We start from the raw sequence: 19,874 nt of genomic DNA, 5'->3' as shown, positions 1-19,874 counted from the left end.
TGGGGAGCCTAGAGAAACAAGCTTTGCTTGTAGGTGAAACAAATAGCTGGAATGGCTGGCAGGTTTGGGCTTGTCATCCCTGTGCTTATGCCAAACTTGTTTCTGGCAGTTGTTTAGCAATACTACAGCTGATGAGATCTTGATAAGGTTGGGTGGGTGGCTAACGTTAATGTTGATATTTTCAGTACACATTATAGATTGATGCTATATATCAGGAGGTTGCTGCTATAAAAGGAGCTGAATTATTTGTGACTGTCTGTGAAAGATGCATGGTGTGAAAGATTCGTGGTGGATACATATGAATGTAGTAATATTTTCAGGAAGGGAGTCAGGGAAGTTACTACAATAATGGTGACAAGAGGAGAAGTTGTAGACTTATTCAGTGCAGATACCTTTCCAGGTTCTATTAGTATCCACCCAAGAGTTCATAAATGTCACATTTTGATTCTATAAAAATTCATAATTTGTCCCTATGATTGGCCTCTTTGTATGAGGATTGGAGTGGCCAAATATAACACCATTAAAAAAAAGAAAAGAATGCAGAGGAAATCTGGGAAATTAAATTTAAAATATTGCTTGAGTTGAAAGATTGTACACTGAATATTGCAGGCTTTTAAAATTAGAGCAGAACTTTACTTTAAAAAAAAGACCCCACTCAAAAGCACTACAAGCATGCCTGATAATAGTAAACAGTATGGAAAACACATCAGTGAGAAGATTCTAATTTTCATCCCCGCCCCCATTTTTTTATTTACTGGTAGGTGATCAGAATAAGCTGTGTACCTTATTAGCAGAAATTGCCATTAACAATGCACTGGGAGATAATGAACTTAATCTCAAATATAGTTAATTAAAAATTTGATGAAGTGGAAGGGAGAATAATGCATAACTTGATTAAATTACTCTTGAACCTTCAAGCCATGATATTCCTGACAATGAAGGAAAAGAGTTTTGGGTGTGGACTACTTCTGGAGCTTTTCCCTAGTGAACTACCAACTTAATAATAATAATAATAATAATAATAATAATAATAATAAATTTTATTTATATTCCGCCCTCCCCAGCCGAAGCCGGGCTCAGGGCGGCTAACAACACTAAAACAGTACAACATTGTATTTCGGTGCTAAGGTGGGTTGTGTCAAATTCTTAGTTTTAATGCCATTTACTGATTTGCTATAAATACATCATTGTTGATTTAGGCTATCTCTTTGCCTTCAAGATTAGAGAGAAAGAAACTAATTCTTTGTCCTCTTCCTCTTTTTAGCAAGATCAAGATGATGATGAAAGGGACCCATCCAGATGGACTTAGTTCCTCTTTAAGGGATGCGGTTACTTGTGGCTTTTATCTCAGACTTCAGTCATTGCTACTTAATGATATGCAAAGCATTCACTTTATTACTTTAGCTTCAAGTTTTAAAGGGCCAACGAAGCTTTGGTGGTTGATTAAAATTGGAGGGCGGGTGACTAAAAATGATGGGGCTGTTAGTTAATCACATGCATATGGGTTGTGTCTTTTTAAAAACGTATTGCCGCAATATGCAACGACAAAATAAAATGAAGATGGCCCTTCTAACAATGAGCGGAATCCGAAATTTAGTAAACAGCTTTCAATATTTCCACTTTTCAGAAGAAAGTGATTATTGCGTGGCTCTTCTTTTCCCTGGTCTGTAAAACATACATGTTATGAAAGACACGCACACACGTACTAACTCTCTCAATGTATTACTCATGTGTAGGGCATAAGTGTATAAAGTTAGGCCGTGCTTTTAGCCCTGCCTGGGACATTGCTTCCTTCTCATTTTTTGAGAAGAGTGTTCAGCATGTGAACACTTGCCTTTGAGTAGGGGCTTTGGAGGACCAGGGCACCTGACCATGTGGTATCCCAATTGTGAGGAGCCTCTGCAGTGGTACCTCGGGTTAAGTACTTAATTCGTTCCGGAGGTCCGTTCTTAACCTGAAACTGTTCTTAACCTGAAGCACCACTTTAGCTAATGGGGCCTGCTGCTCCTGCCGTGCCACCGGAGCACAATTTCCGTTCTCATCCTGAAGCAAAGTTCTTAACCTGAAGCACTATTTCTGGGTTAGCGGAGTGTGTAACCTGAAGCATATGTAACCTGAAGCATATGTAACCCGAGGTACCACTGTACTTGCAAGCAGGTGCTTGCATGCTGGGCTTGCTTCTCGCATAGCCACGCACAGTGAAAGGATGACACAACAGGGGTGGCTCTAAAAGTTCCTTACTCTACACACTTATGGCCTACATGTGAGTAAAATGTGACTAAGGCTCAAGTGCTTAGGTATGTGAGCTTTTTCTTACTGAGCACTAGTGCAAATACTGTCACGCCTTTTTTTTTTTAAAAAAAAAGAAAATGGTTAAAAAACAACAACCAGCACACACTCTCCTCTTCAATGCTCCAGCACTGTTTGACTGCAGCAATTTACAACTATAGCTAGAAGGTTTTCAGAGTGAACTTTGCAATCACTTAACGTGAATTTGCTTCACATCTTGGAAAGCTCTTCCCAAGAGGATCATAATATCAGGCTAATTTAGTTCAATATAAAATGGTTGTGGGTAGCTTTTCTATAAAACATGGAGGCTATTTTAAAACTTTTTTTAAATTAAAGGTTGCCAGATAGCTTTAAAGCTAACTTTAGTTAGCCTTACTGTGTGTCTTGGATGCGATTTAAAGCAAAGGCAGGAAATAAAGGCAGAGTGAATGCTTAGCCTTTGTAATAAAAAGAAATTGGAGCACCACATAGGGACTTGCTTTAGTAGTGCTGACAATATCCCAGGAATATAACATGGAAAAAACATTATGTCCAGGAATTGAGCTAAAAGTTAAGATTACTGTAAATGAAGCAGCACGGTGATAAAAAATATACAGTGACCCATAAATACTGTTTAGGAGAGAATATGTGTTAACCACTGAATTATGGTGTATAAATGCTTTAGGGCAGTATTTTCCAGACATCTAGTCCTGGGATACAGTCCCTCCCCCATTAAAGTTGGAGGCTCAATCCACTGTACTCTCATTAGAAAAAAGTGCATCTGCTTTCCTAGATCAATAGACAAGCATCTTCCTTAGAAATACTGCACAGGTTAGCATAATGAAGACTCAGGGTTGAGGCAGGATTGCTGGGCAAGGTGGGGATTCAGCCCGTTAGTTGCAACATGAGCTGTGCTGCTCTCTTAGTCATTGGCCATAGATCATAGGAGCATGCTGGCCCATCTAGTCCAGCATCCTGTTCTCACAGTGGTCAACCAGATTTCTGAAGGAAACCTGGCAAGCAGGACCTGAGCTATCCATCAACCCCCATTGTCTCTCCTAGTATTTCACTGGTTCGTAACTGCAGTCTGGGCAATATAGTGGTTTAATTTTCTGAGGTACACATCATCCTCTCTTTCAGCACACAGAATAGGGCTCAATACCCTAGGGGATACTCAAGGTAAGGTTGGTGGATTCTATCCCAGACAAAGGGTTGTGGTCAATTTACCTCTCTCTGTATGTGGAGAACCATATTTGATTTACCACTGCTGATTTTCCAGGTGTCTGGCGGGATTCCTGTTTTGCTCCCACTGCCAACCACTCTTGCATTTCAAAACCTCCTAACCACTGCCACCAGGCATTGAGACTATGCTGCTTAGCAAACAGTATAATGAATGGTTATTTCTTATTCACTGTAAAGGTAAAATAATGTAAATACTATATTCAGTTGGTAGCTGTTTCTTTAAGGCTTATGCAGCTAGGTAACAGCTAACTTTCAGCCGCCAATGGATACTACGAGATCCCAAGCCTGACTTTCAACATTCCATAAATATTTGAAACTTGGGATAGCTGTGATATTTGTAGCCCTTCCTGTATTCTCTGACTTGGCTGAATAGGCAGGGTGCACTAGTAGGGTTTGTACATACAGCCCTTATATATGAAGAGATTAAATTTAATATTTATGTCCTGCTTTTCTGTTAAAATAATATGCAAAGTTGCTTATAATGGAGAACAAAACACAAGTAGCAAAATGAAGCATCAGAACACTAAAGTTGCATATATAATATAAAAACAATGTTGGGGATCAGAATTTCTCCTGGGTGTTGTTCCTTTTGCTGTTTGCAGCAGAGCAGAGTCTCTGGGGTTCTGACTTGGTTCCACTAAAGGATCACTCCAAAGGGTTGCTTTTCCTTTGGCAGTCACTTTCCAGGCAGCAGTTCCTCCTACTGGTGGTGTCCTTCATGCTATTTTGGATTTCAGTTTTAGGCTGTGGGTTGAGTCATCCTTTGTGACCTCATAATTTTAAATTATTTTAAAATAAACCATTTTAATATTGCTGAGAATTAAAATCATTAATCATTAATACATGGTGATTTGTGTTCCAAGACCTGCTGTCACCATCTTCAAAAGTGCATGGTGAGCTTCCCTTACGGGAGAGCAAAAGCCCATGAGACTTCTGCTTGTTTGGTTCTCTTTCAGTCAGACAGCATTGGTGGTGCAGTGGGGATGGAACTTTTCATGCTGAGAACTAGTGGCGGAATTTAGGAAGACAAAAACATTTAGAAACTATGGCACAGGGCCTCATGCATCTGGTGGCCACCATCCTGAGGCTTGATAGAATGAGACGTTTTTCCTTAGAGGATCTGAAGTGGTGCCAGCTAAACCTGGGAGGTGTCTTTCCTTGAAACAGCTGAACCCATGTGACTTTCTAGCTTTAGACATTGGCAGACTGTATAGCATCGGCCTACAACTCCCAGCATCCCTAGCCATTGGCTATGCTGGTTGGGGCTGATGGGAGTTGGAATCCAACAGCACCTGGAGAGTACCAAGTTGGCCATCACTGCTCAAGGTGCTCTGTATGGACTAATGAGTTCCGGCACAACTAGAGCAGTGCAGGGGAAATGGCAAAATGCTTAAGATCCACTGGGAAACTGCCTTACTATGCCTGGTCAGACCATTGGTCCATCTAGCCCAGTATGCTCTCAGGAAGCAACTCTCCAGGTTCTCTCGCCCTCCACTACCTGATCCTGTTACCTGGGAATGCCATGGATTGAACATGAATCTTTTTGCATGCAAATCAGGCACTGAGCTATTGTCCCTCCTCAGTGTTTCCTTCCCAAGTATTCCAAGGGTTTGCCTACTAGGTTTTGTTCAACCATAACATAGACAGGTCCCTGCACCCGAAGAGTTAGCCTCAAAAATAGAAGGAAATAGATGGCCTGAAACATATGTGCTGTAAGAAATGCAAGGCAAATTCCCATAGTATTGCAGAATATAAGCACTAGCTTGCAGCGCACGGCTGTGCAAAGTGCTGAGCAAGAGAAATGATCTTTTCAGAAGGGTTGCTGACTTGCTTGCAAAGCTTTGCTTACTGTATTATAAACACTGTGTTAAGAAGAAGAATAGCAGCTCATCATTTTGAAAGAAAGCGGTGATGGAGAAAGGCCAAAGCAACAGTTTCTACAGAGGTTCTGTCGTTGCTCCTGATAATACTAACTCAAAGCCTTAGAAAAAAAGAAGTTTCAATCCAATGCTTTTGGAAGTACCTATGCACAGAAGGCTCTCTAGCAGGCATAATAAATTTCCCTGTTCCTGTTTCCCTCTTTTTCCATAGTGTATACATACGAGTGGTCAATGCAGCAGGCTATTGTGAGGATAAACCTGTTTGCACCTTCCATAAGCCTCTCCAGCTTTTCTTCATTTGGGTAGTTAATGAGTGCTAGGGAAATGGGCTGCTCAGGAGCTCAGGAGGAATTGTAACGGTGTGACATGATGGATGCAGTTGTGTGTACCCCACAGAGCAGAGCTGGGTGGGAAGAGATACTTGTGGTGTAGTGTGGTGTAGTGGTTAAGAGCAGTGGACTCTTAATCTGGTGAACTGGGTCCACTTCCCCGCTCCTCCACCTGCAGCTGCTGGGTGACCTTGGGCTAGTCACACTTCTCTGAAGTCTCTCAGCCTCATTCACCTCACAGAGTGTTTGTTGTGGGGGAGGAAGGGAAAGGAGAATGTTAGCTGCTCAGAGACTCCTTCGGGTAGTGATAAAGCGGGAGATCAAATCCAAACTCTTATTCTTCTTATGGCCACTCATAATTTGTCCGTGCAGAAGCACTGTTCTGAAATAGGACAAAATTGAGACCAAAACAATGATTGTTGGATGCACACTGATGTTCTTGTCACACTGAATGGCTTGATGGAGACTGAAAGCTTTCCATCACGTAGTACAACATCCAGTTTATGTTTTGGTAGCGAATGTGTCGTGTGTGCGTATCCCCTTCATTTTTGTAAAGTATTGCAATCATATAAGACCATTTGCCTCTCCTTCTCTCAACTTCAAATCCAAGCACTATATCAAGCATTTTTGTGATTTTGAAATTAGAATCCATTATAGTAATGGGGCAGCAATCTTGTGCATTTTCTTTTGCATTGCTGAATAAAGTATAGTTAATATTATGAGCTGGGAGAGTGATGGATTAGAATTCTCTGGTTAGTACAGATAAAATAATAGGGGGCTGCGCAGACTCTAGGAAGAGGGGAGGTTGTTCGGTGGAGCTCATGTTCTGTAATGAATGAAGAACAATCTTGCACAAGTAAGCTGCAGGCACCAATTTGATGCCCTCCAGATGTTGCTGGACTTTATCTTCCATCATTCTTGGCCAGTGACCGTGCTTGCTGTTGCTGATGGGAGTTGGGGGAGTCCAACAACATTTGGAAGGCATCACGTTGACTGTAGTGAGGTAAGAAATGTCTAGCAATATTACCAGTGTAGGGAGAGAGATTTTATACTTTGACTGCTCTGTTTCACTGCAATTATTTGGCAATGCCTTTTATCCACTTCTTCTTAATTCTTTTTTAAAAGTTGATTTTAATTGAAGTTTTATATTTATGAATGTACAACATAAAAAAATCTGACCAAGCAGAATAAAGTACCATTCATGAGAATGTCAAGTATAGAATTACCAAATAGCACCTTATGAACCCCTTCCACTTCATGACTTGAGTTGCTAGAGGTTTCAACAGTATCCCATCCTTTTTCAGATAGGATATGAAAGCCCCCAGATAAGCTGAAATTTATCTCTTCTGATTATCACTCTCACAACATGGCTTTGATAAGCAAGTCTTTTCAATAAGGCCATGCTCTAAAAAATTTCCAAGCCAATCTTTGATAGAAAATCCACATTTTCCAATTACCAGCAACTGCTAAATGAGTTGCAGTGAGGTAATGTGACCAACTCCTAATGAATCAACTTTTGCTTCTGAGAAGATTGGATCTTTAGAAGCGCCAAGGATTGATCAGGCAGAATAATTTGCCCCGTGACAGATGAAATTCTGCATTCCAAAATAGAAGTCCTCTGTGTTCCTCCTGGGCAGCATTGCTAAAAAACATTACGGTACTGTTGGACAATGTTGCTAAAAGATGAAATTATGGGTATAATTGAAGCAGTTGCAATGTGTGCCATGAGGATTATCTCATTGGTATGCTCAGCCACAAAAGATATATTTTCATTAAAAAGTAATAAATAAATTGAGTAATAAATATTCTGCAGAAATATACATGTCACATCAGACCTTTAAAAAAGTTGTGTTAATCGTCTAAGCTTGAAAGAAACAATTCCCTAAAAATACTTAAAAATACTGAGGAGCTTCACTTTTGTGATCTTCTGTTCTGGGCAGGAGTTTTATTCATGCCTTAGGCTCAGACAGCTTTACAGATGTAGGGTATCAATGCAAAGGAGAATCACATACTAGAATAAACAGCCTAGTGGAAAGGGAACAGGAATTTATTCTGTCATAGTGCAGAGTGAGCATCCTTCATAAACACTGTTGTCTATCCCAATAAATTGTGCAAAAAAGGATGCCTGAAGAATGCATTGTGCATAATACATCAGGGTGTGGGTGGGTGTTGGACGAATAATCCTATAGTAACCCAAATCCTCTAACAGGTTGGATGTTACAAATGGTTAGTGAAACACAAGTGACTAGACTGTACTTTGCCCTATTAAGATGTAACCTTACATGTACTTCTAAAACAGTACAGCCGATTCAGTACAGAACGAGAAGGTGAGGAAACCATTGCGATTGCAACCTTGTGAAGAGAGCCTATAAAGATTGTTCCCCGCTTTTAATGTGATGTTTCCCGAGGATGTGTATTTTGGCAACAGCATAGCTTGTTTGGGAACTCAGAATATTTTGGTTTTGTGTGAAATAATTTTGGGGATAATTTTGAAGACACAAATGGTAGGAAGGGGAAAGTCAAGCAGCACCTTCGCTTGTTGCTCTTCCTGCTGTCTTACAAGAAACTATACAACTGATCAGCATGTGTATGCTGAGCATCAGTTAATTGTTGTTAAATTAAACATATTGCTCGGATACTGCTTGATGAAATCCTGAGAATCTCAATTTTCACAGTTTGAAGGGTCAGTATGCTTACAACCCTTAAAGTAAGAAAAATACTGGGTGATCTGATAGTAACAAAAGCTAAGGACATTTTGAAAATCGCGCTCTAGGAAAGTGGGAAAGAAGCAGTAGGTTGTCACTGAAGAAGGTAAACCTGCCATCCTTTCCATTGCAGTTTTGCAAAAGTAAAGGTAAAGGGACCCCTGACCATTAGGTCCAGTCGCAGATGACTCTGGGGTTGTGGCGCTCATCTTGCTTTACTGGCTGAGGGAGCCGGCGTACAGCTTCCGGGTCATGTGGCCAGCATGACTAAGCCACTTCTGGTGAACCAGAGCAGCACACGGAAACACCATTTACCTTCCCGCTGGAGCGGTACCTATTTCTCTACTTGCACTTTGATGTGCTTTCGAACTGCTAGGTTGACAGGAGCAGGGACCGAGCAACAGGAGCTCAACCCATTTGCAAAAGTAGCTAGTTATAAATAAAAGAGAGCAGAGGCATCTTATTTGGGAATTCTGCTTTACATAGGATACACAATTTGCTGAAAACTACTGTGTTCATTTATTCAGAAGTGTTTGTCCCTCAAGGTCCATAGATTATTCCCACAATGTGCTTTGTATCCTGCAGGCTTCTTAACCTGTAGTTTGTAAGGATTTGAATCTTGTCCTAAGGTGGCACTAACTTGACCTATATCTGTCTCTTCCTAGGTGTTACATGCTTGCGAAAACCTGATAGCATATTTCAGCTGAACCCCAGCCTAAGAGCATGCCATTAGGATATTCTTCTTTTACTACTTGGAACATGGGGGAAAAGGACGATGAGAAATATAGCCAAGCTGGCCAAATATTTGAAAACTTTGTCCAAGCCTCAACATGCAAAGGAACAATCCAGGCCTTTAATATCCTCACTCGTCAACTTGAACTAGATCCTTTGGACAACAGGAACTTTTATACAAAACTTAAATCAAAGGTGACCAGTTGGAAGGCCAAAGCCTTGTGGAACAAGCTAGATAAGAGAGCAAGCCATAAGGAATATAAGCGTGGGAAATCTTGTGTGAACACCAAGGTAAGATGCTCTGTTTTGAAAGTTGGACCCTTGCTTCTTCTGCATGTCAATGCTGTGCTGTTCAAGTTGCAAATTGTGCCTGGTAGCCACAATTTGGAAATGTGCAACTGTCACTGCATCTGTTAACTGCTTTAATTGCTCACCCTCCTGTGATGACTAGCATATAGTTCATGCTTTTTATGGTCTATTTATGGATCACTTCCCTCATCTTCGTATGTTTTTGGAACGTTGATTGGCTTCTCTCTCCTTGCAGGTAGTCTATCAGAAGTCCCCTTGGTTCACTCCACTGCCTATTCATATCCATAGTCTGCCATAATCTACAGGTTGTGTGCATTTGTCTTTCATCATCAGATATATATATATATATATATATGTGTGTGTGTGTGTGTGTGTGTGTGTGTGTTTCTAATTACTTTAATATTTACAGTGGTGAAGCAAAATGCAACCACAAGAATGTGACGATTTAACACTTAAGTTTGTGATGAATTAAAATCTAATGTGCCTGTCTATGGTTGCCTCATCTATTCCTCTTTCGAAGAGGCTTATCTGCATGTGTTACTTCATTCAAATCAAAGCCAGGAGAGGAAGGAGTGTGGGAAACTCATCTGGCTGATAACCCACAGCATCCCTGTAGTTTCTGCTAGTTGGCCTAACAGGAAGTTGTCAGTGAGTTTATATCACAGCCTAAAGGAAGCATCTTGTCAAAAGGCTGAGCCTCTGGGGAATTGGGTAGGCCTTTCAGTCTGCTAAGCTTTGATATTTCATTCAGCATCCTTCTGTAATTTGCAGGACTTTGTTTATTATTGTATTTGTATAATATATGTCCTTGAGTTCTGAGCAGTGAATATGGGATTGTCCCATTTTCCCCTGAGGAATGGCTCTTCATGATACTAGGGGGCAGAGGTGGAGAATGAGAACACTGGACAGAATATGAATAAATGAAACAAGCACAATGTGGGCTAATATATTAGCTGTATATGTCACTTAAACCAGCCCATAAATGACCCAGATTTGTTTTTACTGCTTATCGGTGTAAGCAGCCTGAATATATGAAAATGCTTAATCTGGGGAATGCAAATGAAAACACTGGCTATGGATTGCAGGCTTACTGTGGCTATCTAGCAAGCATTCCTTGCTTATGATTCATAGTCTGCTGTGAAAATATATCTATGGCACATGAATGATAGGAAGCGCATCCAGACAAGAACAACTCCCCAGTGATTACTTTGACGTCATGCTGTTTTTGGGAGGTTAATCGTACCAGCCTGTGAACTAGCACCTTAATAGATCCATCATGGTAAAATGACTTGCCAGCATAGGAGTAATTGCAGGGAAGGCTTTCAGAAATGGGGTGGAATATATTTGCATATTGAACAGGGAATGAGTCTCACTGTGGATTCAAGAGTCAAGGAACTGAACCCAGGCCAGTGACTGGTCCAGTGTGGAACAGCCCAGTTCAAATCCTTGCAGTGCCATGAAGATTGGTGTGGTCTTGTGCAAAGTCAAGTCTCAGTCTAACCTATCTCTTGATACTTTATTATGATGCTAACCAATGTATGTTAAGCATCTTCCAAGTATTAACATTATGGCATTAAAATTATGCTATAAAAATTACGCTTCAGGCTTTGTGCTAGAGAGAAAACATAAAGAGAAGCTCAAAGGTGCATGTTTGTGTCAATACGGAGGAAAAAGTAGAAATGGAAACAGAGTGCTCACTTGTATTAACTACTGAGGCTTTTTTCCTGGCATTACAAGCAATGATAGCTTTAAGCCTCACATCTGAAAAGTCTCTTGAAAACTGATAACTTGTCAGACAAAATGTAAAGTTTTTAGCTGTCTGTCCAAGCAATGCCAAAACCAGGAGGAGTTCTCAGGAACATAGAAAGCTGCCTTAAACTGAGTCAAACCCCCTTGGTCCTTCTAGCTCATAGAATCATAGAATTGTAGAGTTGGAAGGGACCCCAAGGGTCATCTAGTCCAACCCCCTGCAATGCAGAAATATGCAGGTGGTCCATATGGTGATCAGACCTGTGACATTGTCATTATCAGCACCACACTCCAACCAGCTGAGCTAACTGCTCAGTATTGTCTACGCTGACTTGCAGTGGTTTTCCAGGGTTTCACACTGGCGACATTCTCAGCCCTACGTAGAATTGAAGCTGGGTTTTCTGCATTGAACGCAAATGCTCTTCTCACTTAGCTACAGCCTTACAGTTTGTGGATGGTTTAGTTGATAGCTTTCTGAAGGTTTCATAGTTTACTAACTTGACTATGGGTCATCTACAGGGGCCAGTAACCTTTTCCAGCCATGGGCCGGTCCACCATCCCTCATACCATGTGGTGGGCCGAACTATATTTTGAAAAATAATAATGAACCAATTCCTATGCCCCACAAATAATCCAGAGATGCATTTTAAATAAAAGGACACATTCTACTCATGTAAAAACGCATTGATTCCTGGACCATTCGCAGACAAGATTGAGAAGGTAATTGGGCTGCATCCGGCCCCCGGGCCTTAGGTTGCCTACCCCTGGGCCATCACATTTGTGCAGTAGACTTCCATTTGCCTAAAGAGACTTGCCCTTCCTTTCCTCTTCATGCAGCCTGCATGAGCCTGCTTAGCTTCAGCAAGTTGATGGCCTCATGTGTCTTCATATCATACTCAGGCCCATTACATTTCTTGATTCAGGAAGACTATGTGTAGGGTACAGGGAAGGTAGGTACTATCTGGATGGTCCCACAGAGCACTTCAATTTTATCATGGCTTTTATGAGATGATGCTTCACTGAATTACTCATATCCTGAGTAAGGAAGAGTATGTAGGAAGAGTATGTAGATTACTTTCCAAACCAAACTAGGTGGCAAGCAGAGCTTACTCATGTCTGTCTGCTAGTACAATTAATTCTATGCTGATCTCGTAACATTTCTTCCATCCACCTGATTATTACTCAGGCCGTTTTGTCATGCTGAACAATTAGAACTGCTGTGCTAGGGGAAAAGTAAGCTGTCCTCAGTTATTTCATTGTGTTAATTTTTCTTTAACATTAATTACTTTTCAAGAAGGTTAGCTGAGGTGTGCCTATAAAAGAAGACTTTTTTTGATTATGTGATTCTGGTTGGAGCTGATCTTTGCTGACAAAGTCTAGGCAGGCTGTTGTCGATCCTCTCAGATGAAGAGTGGAAAGAAGTGAGGGGACTTGTTATAAGTGTTGTCCTGATTAGTGCTGGCAATTTCATTCCTTCTCCCTTTCAATAGTGGTGGGGTGAGACAAGTAACAGGCATGCTGTGCTACTGAGGTAATTCCAGATGTCTGGAGTTGGTATGCTAGTTTTAACTTCTGCTGTGCTGTCTCAGGCCATTGTGATCTGTGACTGTATAGAGGTGACCCCTCAGTTCTGTGAAAATGACTAGGGCAAAGCCCTGGCTTAACTTCACAGGAAATGTGAAGGCGGGTGACTTTAAAAATAACAACAACATTGACGAACATGCTTTGCAGTGGAGCGGAAAAAGTCAACTCTGTATGTCCAGGCCGAACATCATCCAGAATGATAAAGCAAAGTAAGATGTTCTGAGAATAACAGTGGCATTAGCTTGTTGCTTATATGAAAAATTGATGCTGTTGAACTAGTCCCAGAACACAGCTGCTAAAGGCAATATATTCTTTCTTGTTCCTTTTGGCTTCCTTTTTTTTTTTTTTTTAATAATTTTTATTCGTTTTTCAGACAGATAATAAAAACAATATAGAACAATATAACTTCAAACTCATCATTTCATACCCTTCTTTCTTTTGACTTCCCCATACCTCCCCATCCCTGCATCCTTGTTTGATGGTTCTTTAGCAACCCTTAGGTCCATTGTCTTAATTCCCTTTCATAAAGATTCCTTTAGATTTTTTGATTACTGCTGCAATTCTTTACATCTTACCCCCTGACATCTTAACATTCCTCAATTTTACAATTATTTTTAAGATATATTTTAAATTTCTTCCAGTCCTCTTCCACTGTCTCTTTCCCCTGGTCACGGATTCTGCCCGTCATCTCGGCCAGTCCCATAAAGTCAATCACCTTTGTTTGCCATTCTTCCAGAGTAGGTAGTTCTTGCGTCTTCCAATACTTTGCCAGTAGAATTCTTGCTGCTGTAGTGGCATACATAAAGAAAATCCTATCCTTCCTTAACACCACTTGGCCAACCATGCCCAAGAGGAAAGCCTCTGGTTTCTTAGGAAAAGTCCACTTAAGGACCTTCTTAATTTCATTATAGATCATTTCCCAGAAAGCTTTAACCTTTGGGCAGGTCCACCAAAGGTGGTAGAAAGTACCTTCAGTCTCATTACATTTCCAACACTTATTATTAGGCAAATGGTAAATTTTTGCAAGCTTGACTGGGGTCATGTACCACCGATAGATCATTTTCATAATATTTTCTTTTAAAGCATTACATGCAGTAAATTTGATACCGGTGGTCCATAACTGTTCCCAGTCAGCAAACATAATATCATGACCAATATCTTGTGCCCATTTAATCATTGCTGATTTCACCGTTTCATCCTGTGTATTCCATTTCAACAGCAAGTTATACATTTTTTATAAGTTCTTAGTATTGGATTCCAACAGTTCTGTTTCTAGTTTTGACTTCTCTTTCTGAAATCCTATTTTCCTGTCCTGTTTAAATGTCTCATTTATCTGATGGTAATGCAACCAATCTCGAACCTTAGGCTTTAGTTTCTCATAACTCTGAAGTTTCACCCTTTCACCATCATATTCTAGAGTCTCATGATATTTTGGCCATTTAGAGTCCATATTAAGCTTTTTTACTTCCCTAGCTTCCATTGGTGACACCCACCTAGGGGTTTTACTTTCCAGCAGATCTTTATATCTAATCCAAACATTATACAATGCTTTCCTTACAATATGGTTTTTAAAACTTTTATACACCTTTACCTTGTCATACCATAAGTATGCATGCCAACCAAAGCTGTTGTCGTACCCTTCCAGATCCAAAATGTCAGTGTTCTCAAGAAGTAGCCAGTGTTTCAACCAGCAGAAAGCTGCCGATTCATAATAAAGTCTTAAGTCCGGCAGGGCAAACCCCCCTCTATCCTTTGCATCAGTTAAAATCTTAAATTTAATTCTGGGCTTTTTGCCCTGCCAGACAAATTTTGATATGTCTTTCTGCCACTTCTTGAAACAGTCCATCTTGTCCAAAATCTGCAACGTCTGGAATAAAAACAGCATTCTAGGCAATACATTCATCTTAATAGTAGCAATTCGGCCTAACAAGGAAAGTTTCAACCTTGACCATATTTCCAGATCCTTCTTTACCTCTGCCCAACTTTTTTCATAATTATCCTTAAATAGGTTCACATTCTTGGATGTTAAGTTTAACCCCAGGTATTTTACCCTTTTTGTTATTTCCAAGCCTGTTTCATTCTGAAAACTCTCTTTCTTCCATTGTTAAATTTTTTTCCAACACTTTCGTTTTTTGTTTGTTCAGTTTAAAACCTGCTACCCGACCAAATATTTCAATTAGTTCTAATACTCTTTTAGTACTAGTGTCTGGCTGTTGCAAGGTCAATACTAGATCATCTGCAAATGCTCTTAACTTGTAATGTCTAACTCCGACCTGAACTCCTTTAACCAACTGGTCCTTTCTAATCATGTTTAACAAAACCCTCCAGGACTGATATAAAAAGCAAAGGGGATATTGGGCATCCCTGCCGTGTACCTTTTTCTATGGGTATTTCTTCTGTTACCACATTGTTTACAATTAACTTGGCCTTTTGTTGGGAATATATTGCACCTATACCGTTTTCAAAACCTTGACCTACCCCCATCCCTTGGAGATTCTTTTTCATAAAAGTCCAACAGATATTGTCAAAGGCTTTCTCCGCATCCACAAAAATCAGAACTGCTTTCCTATTAATGTCAACATCTAGCAACTCCAAAATGTCTATAATGTTCCTCACATTGTCTGACATATATCTCCCTGGGAGAAAGCCTGTTTGGTCCTTATGAATCTCCTCTATCAACACTCTTTTCAATCTTTTTGCCAAAATGTCTGCAAAAATTTTGTAATCCACATTGAGTAAAGATATAGGGCGGTAGTTTCTAACCTGGTTCTTCTCAGTTTCTGTCTTCGGTATAAGTGAGATGAAAGCCTCTTTCCACGATTCAGGTGCCTTTTTCCCCTTCAGAATTTCATTGCAAACTTCCTTCAATGGTTGTATCAACCATTCTTTCAGCATTTTGTAGTATTTAGCCATCAGGCCGTCTGGTCCTGGTGATTTTCCCAATTTCATATTTTGGATGGCACCCTCTATTTCTTGTTCTGTTATTTCCTCATTTAAGATCCTTTTACTTTGTTCTGGAATTTTTGGCAAGCCGTATTTTCTGATGAATTCTTCTATTTCTTGTTCATGGCTTCCTTGCTTTAATTTGCAACTTTTAAGAATCTTTGGTTATCAATGTATAATTGGGAATTCATATAGGCATGCCTTTCCCCCCCTCTATCCAGGTAATATAAAAGTGTTGTCACATTTTAAAATACTGGTATGACAGCACACCTGTAGTCTGCCTTTTGAGAGGGAAGAGAGCCAAGCGAACTAGATAAACAAACCATTCTTACTTAACTTCACTCCTGCCACCAAGTGGATACCTTAATTTTTTGTTTGGCTGCCTCCACTAAATATTACTTTTATACAGTGGTACCTCAGGTTACAGATGCTTCAGGTTACAGATGCTTCAGGTTACAGACTGTGCTAACCCAGAAATAGTACCTCAGGTTAAGAACTTTCCTTCAGGATGAGAATAGAAATCGTGTGGCGGTGGCGCGGTGGCAGCTGGAGGCCCCATTAGCTAAAGTGGTGTCTCAGGTTAAGAACAGTTTCAGGTTAAGAACGGACCTCCGGAACGAGTTAAGTTCTTAACCCAAGGTACCACTGTACTTTTGGACTTTAGGTGCCATAACCTACTCCCTATATTGGCTAGAGTAGTATGGTGCTGAAGTGTGGTGTGACTAACAAGGCTTCAATCCATGTTTTCTTTATGCCTTTATTAAAGGTTTTAGTAAAGCAACAAACAGTTTTTGATAAAATTATTTTAGGAAGAAACCTATTTCACTCAGCAGAAAATAAAAGGGGGTTGGTATCTCAAGAGTGAAGTTGAAACCATCCGCACTATATATTGCTGACAGCAAGCTATGAAGTGCTTAGTAAGGAGTAAAGCAAGATGTGTAGTGAAGGAGCTCAAGCAACAGGAAGCATTGTATAGCATCAAGGGTTAATTTCAGGCAGGAGATGCCATGATGCTCAATAGTGGAGCAGAATGTAATGGCCAATAAGTAGGCTGGAAAGGAGCCTACTTTAGATGGATGTGATGTGGTAGGAAACTCAGAACTTAGAACTCAGAGGTTTTCAACCTGTTTGAAAACGGCTCCCTTGACCAACTACATTCTTTCTGCAGTACCCCTGTGGGGCTCAGGAGCCCAGTTATGTCACCCGTTGTCTGCAGAGCTGGCAGCCTCTCACCCGTTTTCGAACACCTTCCCTTGTGGTGTGTTCCCTTAGCATCCTTTCATCTCCCCTCTGCTTAGGAGTCCTCCAGGCAGCAGCTGTTTCTGTCCCTGACCTCTAAGCTGCCCCTCCCCCCAAGAGAGGTGCCTCACAGAGGCACCATTCGCCTGTGATGATTATAGCCAGGGCTGCTGCAATAAACAGCTTTGCAAGGCATTGGGAGGCTGAGACATGAGAGGGCATCAGAGGAGGGAGGGAAGGGAAAGGACAGTGGCCAGTATTGCCTATGGCACCCCTGACCATCATTCAAGGCACCCCAGGGTGCCATGACACACTGATACCATGAACCACTGTCCTAGCCAACTCAAGAATGACCTGTCTCAACAATGATTTGACTCAAGTTTGAGATTCTTTCTTACAACCAAGTGAAAATATAAATTGAAGCATTTCTGGGCTTGGTAGGATAATGTCTTGGTAACTTTTTAGGCCATGATTCAAATCTAGCAGCACACTGTCAAAAAGAGACTTGTTTGAGAGATGTTGGTATGATTGGACTTTACAGTTGGTGGTTTATAACTGAGATGTTGGTATGACTGGCTTTTATAACTGAGATTATCTAAGCACACCTTTTGTTCTGTATATATATTTTCTATTTTGGCGGTTGCTAGATAGAAAGGCTGTGAAGTCATTTGAACAAAAATGTTTGCAGAAGAACAAAATCACACCACATTCATTTTTTGTGTTTAGATTGGCTTGTGGCTTAGTTTTCATGCATTAGGGTGTTTTTTTTAAGGAGCTCGTTCTTGTTTTGACAAGTATCGGTGATGAAAGGATACATAGGAGACTCAATTTTCTGAAAATGGAGTGATGTATTAGACTCTTGGTACATATTGTTTTAAAGCATTAAATTAGGTTAAATTACATCAGTGAGAGCAGTTTTTTTCTGGCATTTGATTATTGCATAATGAGACCACTGCAGATCATGCATAGCACAGATGCTTTGTAAGTATATAATTTATATCCTACCAACTCTGATTCTGTGAGGCAGTTGGCTATGGTTTCAGACAGTTCAGCTAACTTTTTTCCAGGGTTTTTTAAAAATAGAATAAGTGGGGTTGATTTTTGAACATCAAAACACCATCTACCAGGTGTCACATAGAAAACACATTCTTTCTAGAAGGGAGACATAGCAAGGTCAGGTGATGAATGAGAAGTCAATAGTGGAGATGGGACAGCAATGTATCATGTGGGGTAAAACTTTGAGACTGGGGAGGTGGGATTAATGCAGTTTGTCTTGATTGTAATGAGTAAATGATGAGGGAAGTTTCTTGCTGGACCAATAGTTAAAATAAGGTTTAAAAAGTGTGGTTAGAACAAACTATAGTTCCTTGAGTCCACTGAAAATAAGTAACTGTGGTTTGTACCAATGTAAAAGCAGAAACTTTCTCACCTAGTGCATAGAGTAGAACTCAGGCTCACTCATTATCATATATAAACCATGATTTAGATCTGAGTTTCTTCCTATGGCAACATGCTGAAACCTCTTGTATGGTAAGTGTTTCCCTTCAAAAGAATGGACCACATTATATTTGTGGCAGAAAGTGATTTTTCAAAAATAAATGTGCTTAGGAATCAGGTGGAGTTGTTTTGGATAGAAATAGAAAGTTAGAGAAGGGTTTCAGCAGAGCTGTTACTTCTGTAAAAAGTCTACTTCTTTTTCATGTTCAAAGTATGTTCCCGATCAGTAGCATCCATGTCAAGTATGAGAATTCACTGCACTATACCTTAGCTCAAAGGCTGAAAAGCGATTCACTAGTGAAGCTATTACTGCTCTGTTGTAGTTCGAGGACCCGATCCCCGCGTAGTGGAATGAAAACACACGGACACGTGAAGTAAGGTTAATGGGCAAGAAAAGGCCACAACTTTATTGATTACAGCAAGTGAAAAGGTAGTGGCTTAGGCATTGGATCAAGTCAGTTGACTCCACCCACTCGGAGAGGGGTGAGTCTAAAAGTGGAGTTTATTCACCAGTAGGTGGAGCTTGTTGATGCTAATCCAACTATAAGATCTCCCCTGATGTCACCGAGGGTCGTGCCATGGCCTCCCGCCACACAGGCATCGGACAGAATACACGACCGCCAGATTCCTTTAACGGAATACCCAAAATTGAAGGCGTAGGCGATGGCCACACCTAGCCCTTCCACACATCACAAACAGATTATTCCAATGCCTAACCTACCCACCAATACCACGAAAGTTGTGACGATTGCTACAAGGTAGGCGAAAAAAACCACAAAGCCTAATGCCAAATGGAAAAATTCCTACCAGGCCCCCCGGACAACCAGGACGACCAACCTAAGGTCCATAGCAAGGCCAAGAGAAAAACTGAAACCCTGAGCTCTAAGGGAGTGGAGGGTGGGTGACTCACGACGGGACAGCGAGTTAAGCTGCAGTCCACGCCCCCTCCAAGGCACCTGGACCTGGTTGGGTGCTTGCCCGTGGGCGTGGTGCGCCAGCCAGGTGAGTGGGTGGCAGGGGGCTAATGCCCCCTGCTTGAGGCGGACCTCGGCTCCCGCCCACAACCCCTCCCCTCATTTGCAGGAGGAGAGGCTTTCTCCTTAACCCTTTTGACAGGCTTTCCCTCTCTGTGTCCAGTCATTTTCTTGAAGGCAAAGGATGTTGTAATAAGTAGGAGTGCCAGTCTTTGATTTAAACCTGTCTGACCTGCCTCAGCATTTCTTATGCCACTTTAAGTAGTCTTGTGACAAAAAAAGGACTTTGTTTCTGCACACCTAGGTGATATAAGAGTTTCAGTGCTACTACATATGTTGTGATCCTTGTACAGGTCTACTTTTTCTCTTTTTACAGTTGTTTAATTGTAACCTACTACAACTCTTTGAATAACCACATATCAA

General features: G+C 40.9%; 1 protein-coding gene across 10 annotated transcripts in view; it reads left to right on the top strand.

The window, feature by feature from the left end:
• Positions 1–19,874, top strand: part of MICAL2 (microtubule associated monooxygenase, calponin and LIM domain containing 2) — a 153,305-nt gene that overhangs the window by 21,957 nt on the left and 111,474 nt on the right. For all 10 annotated transcript variants that reach the window (XR_013835826.1, XM_079965562.1, XM_079965561.1 and 7 more), the window contains exon 2: positions 9,090–9,447. Coding sequence is in view for 9 of the 10 variants with exons in the window: in XM_079965562.1 (XP_079821688.1) it covers positions 9,148–9,447 (300 nt within the window). In the remaining variant the exon portion in view is untranslated. The remainder of the gene's footprint in view (positions 1–9,089; positions 9,448–19,874) is intronic.

Source organism: Podarcis cretensis (assembly GCF_951804945.1).
Source record: "Podarcis cretensis genome assembly, chromosome: 1".
In the NCBI taxonomy this organism is placed as follows: Eukaryota; Metazoa; Chordata; class Lepidosauria; order Squamata; family Lacertidae; genus Podarcis; species Podarcis cretensis.
The sequence above is the reverse complement of the archived record's forward strand: the minus strand, read 5'-3'. Positions and strand labels throughout refer to the sequence as shown.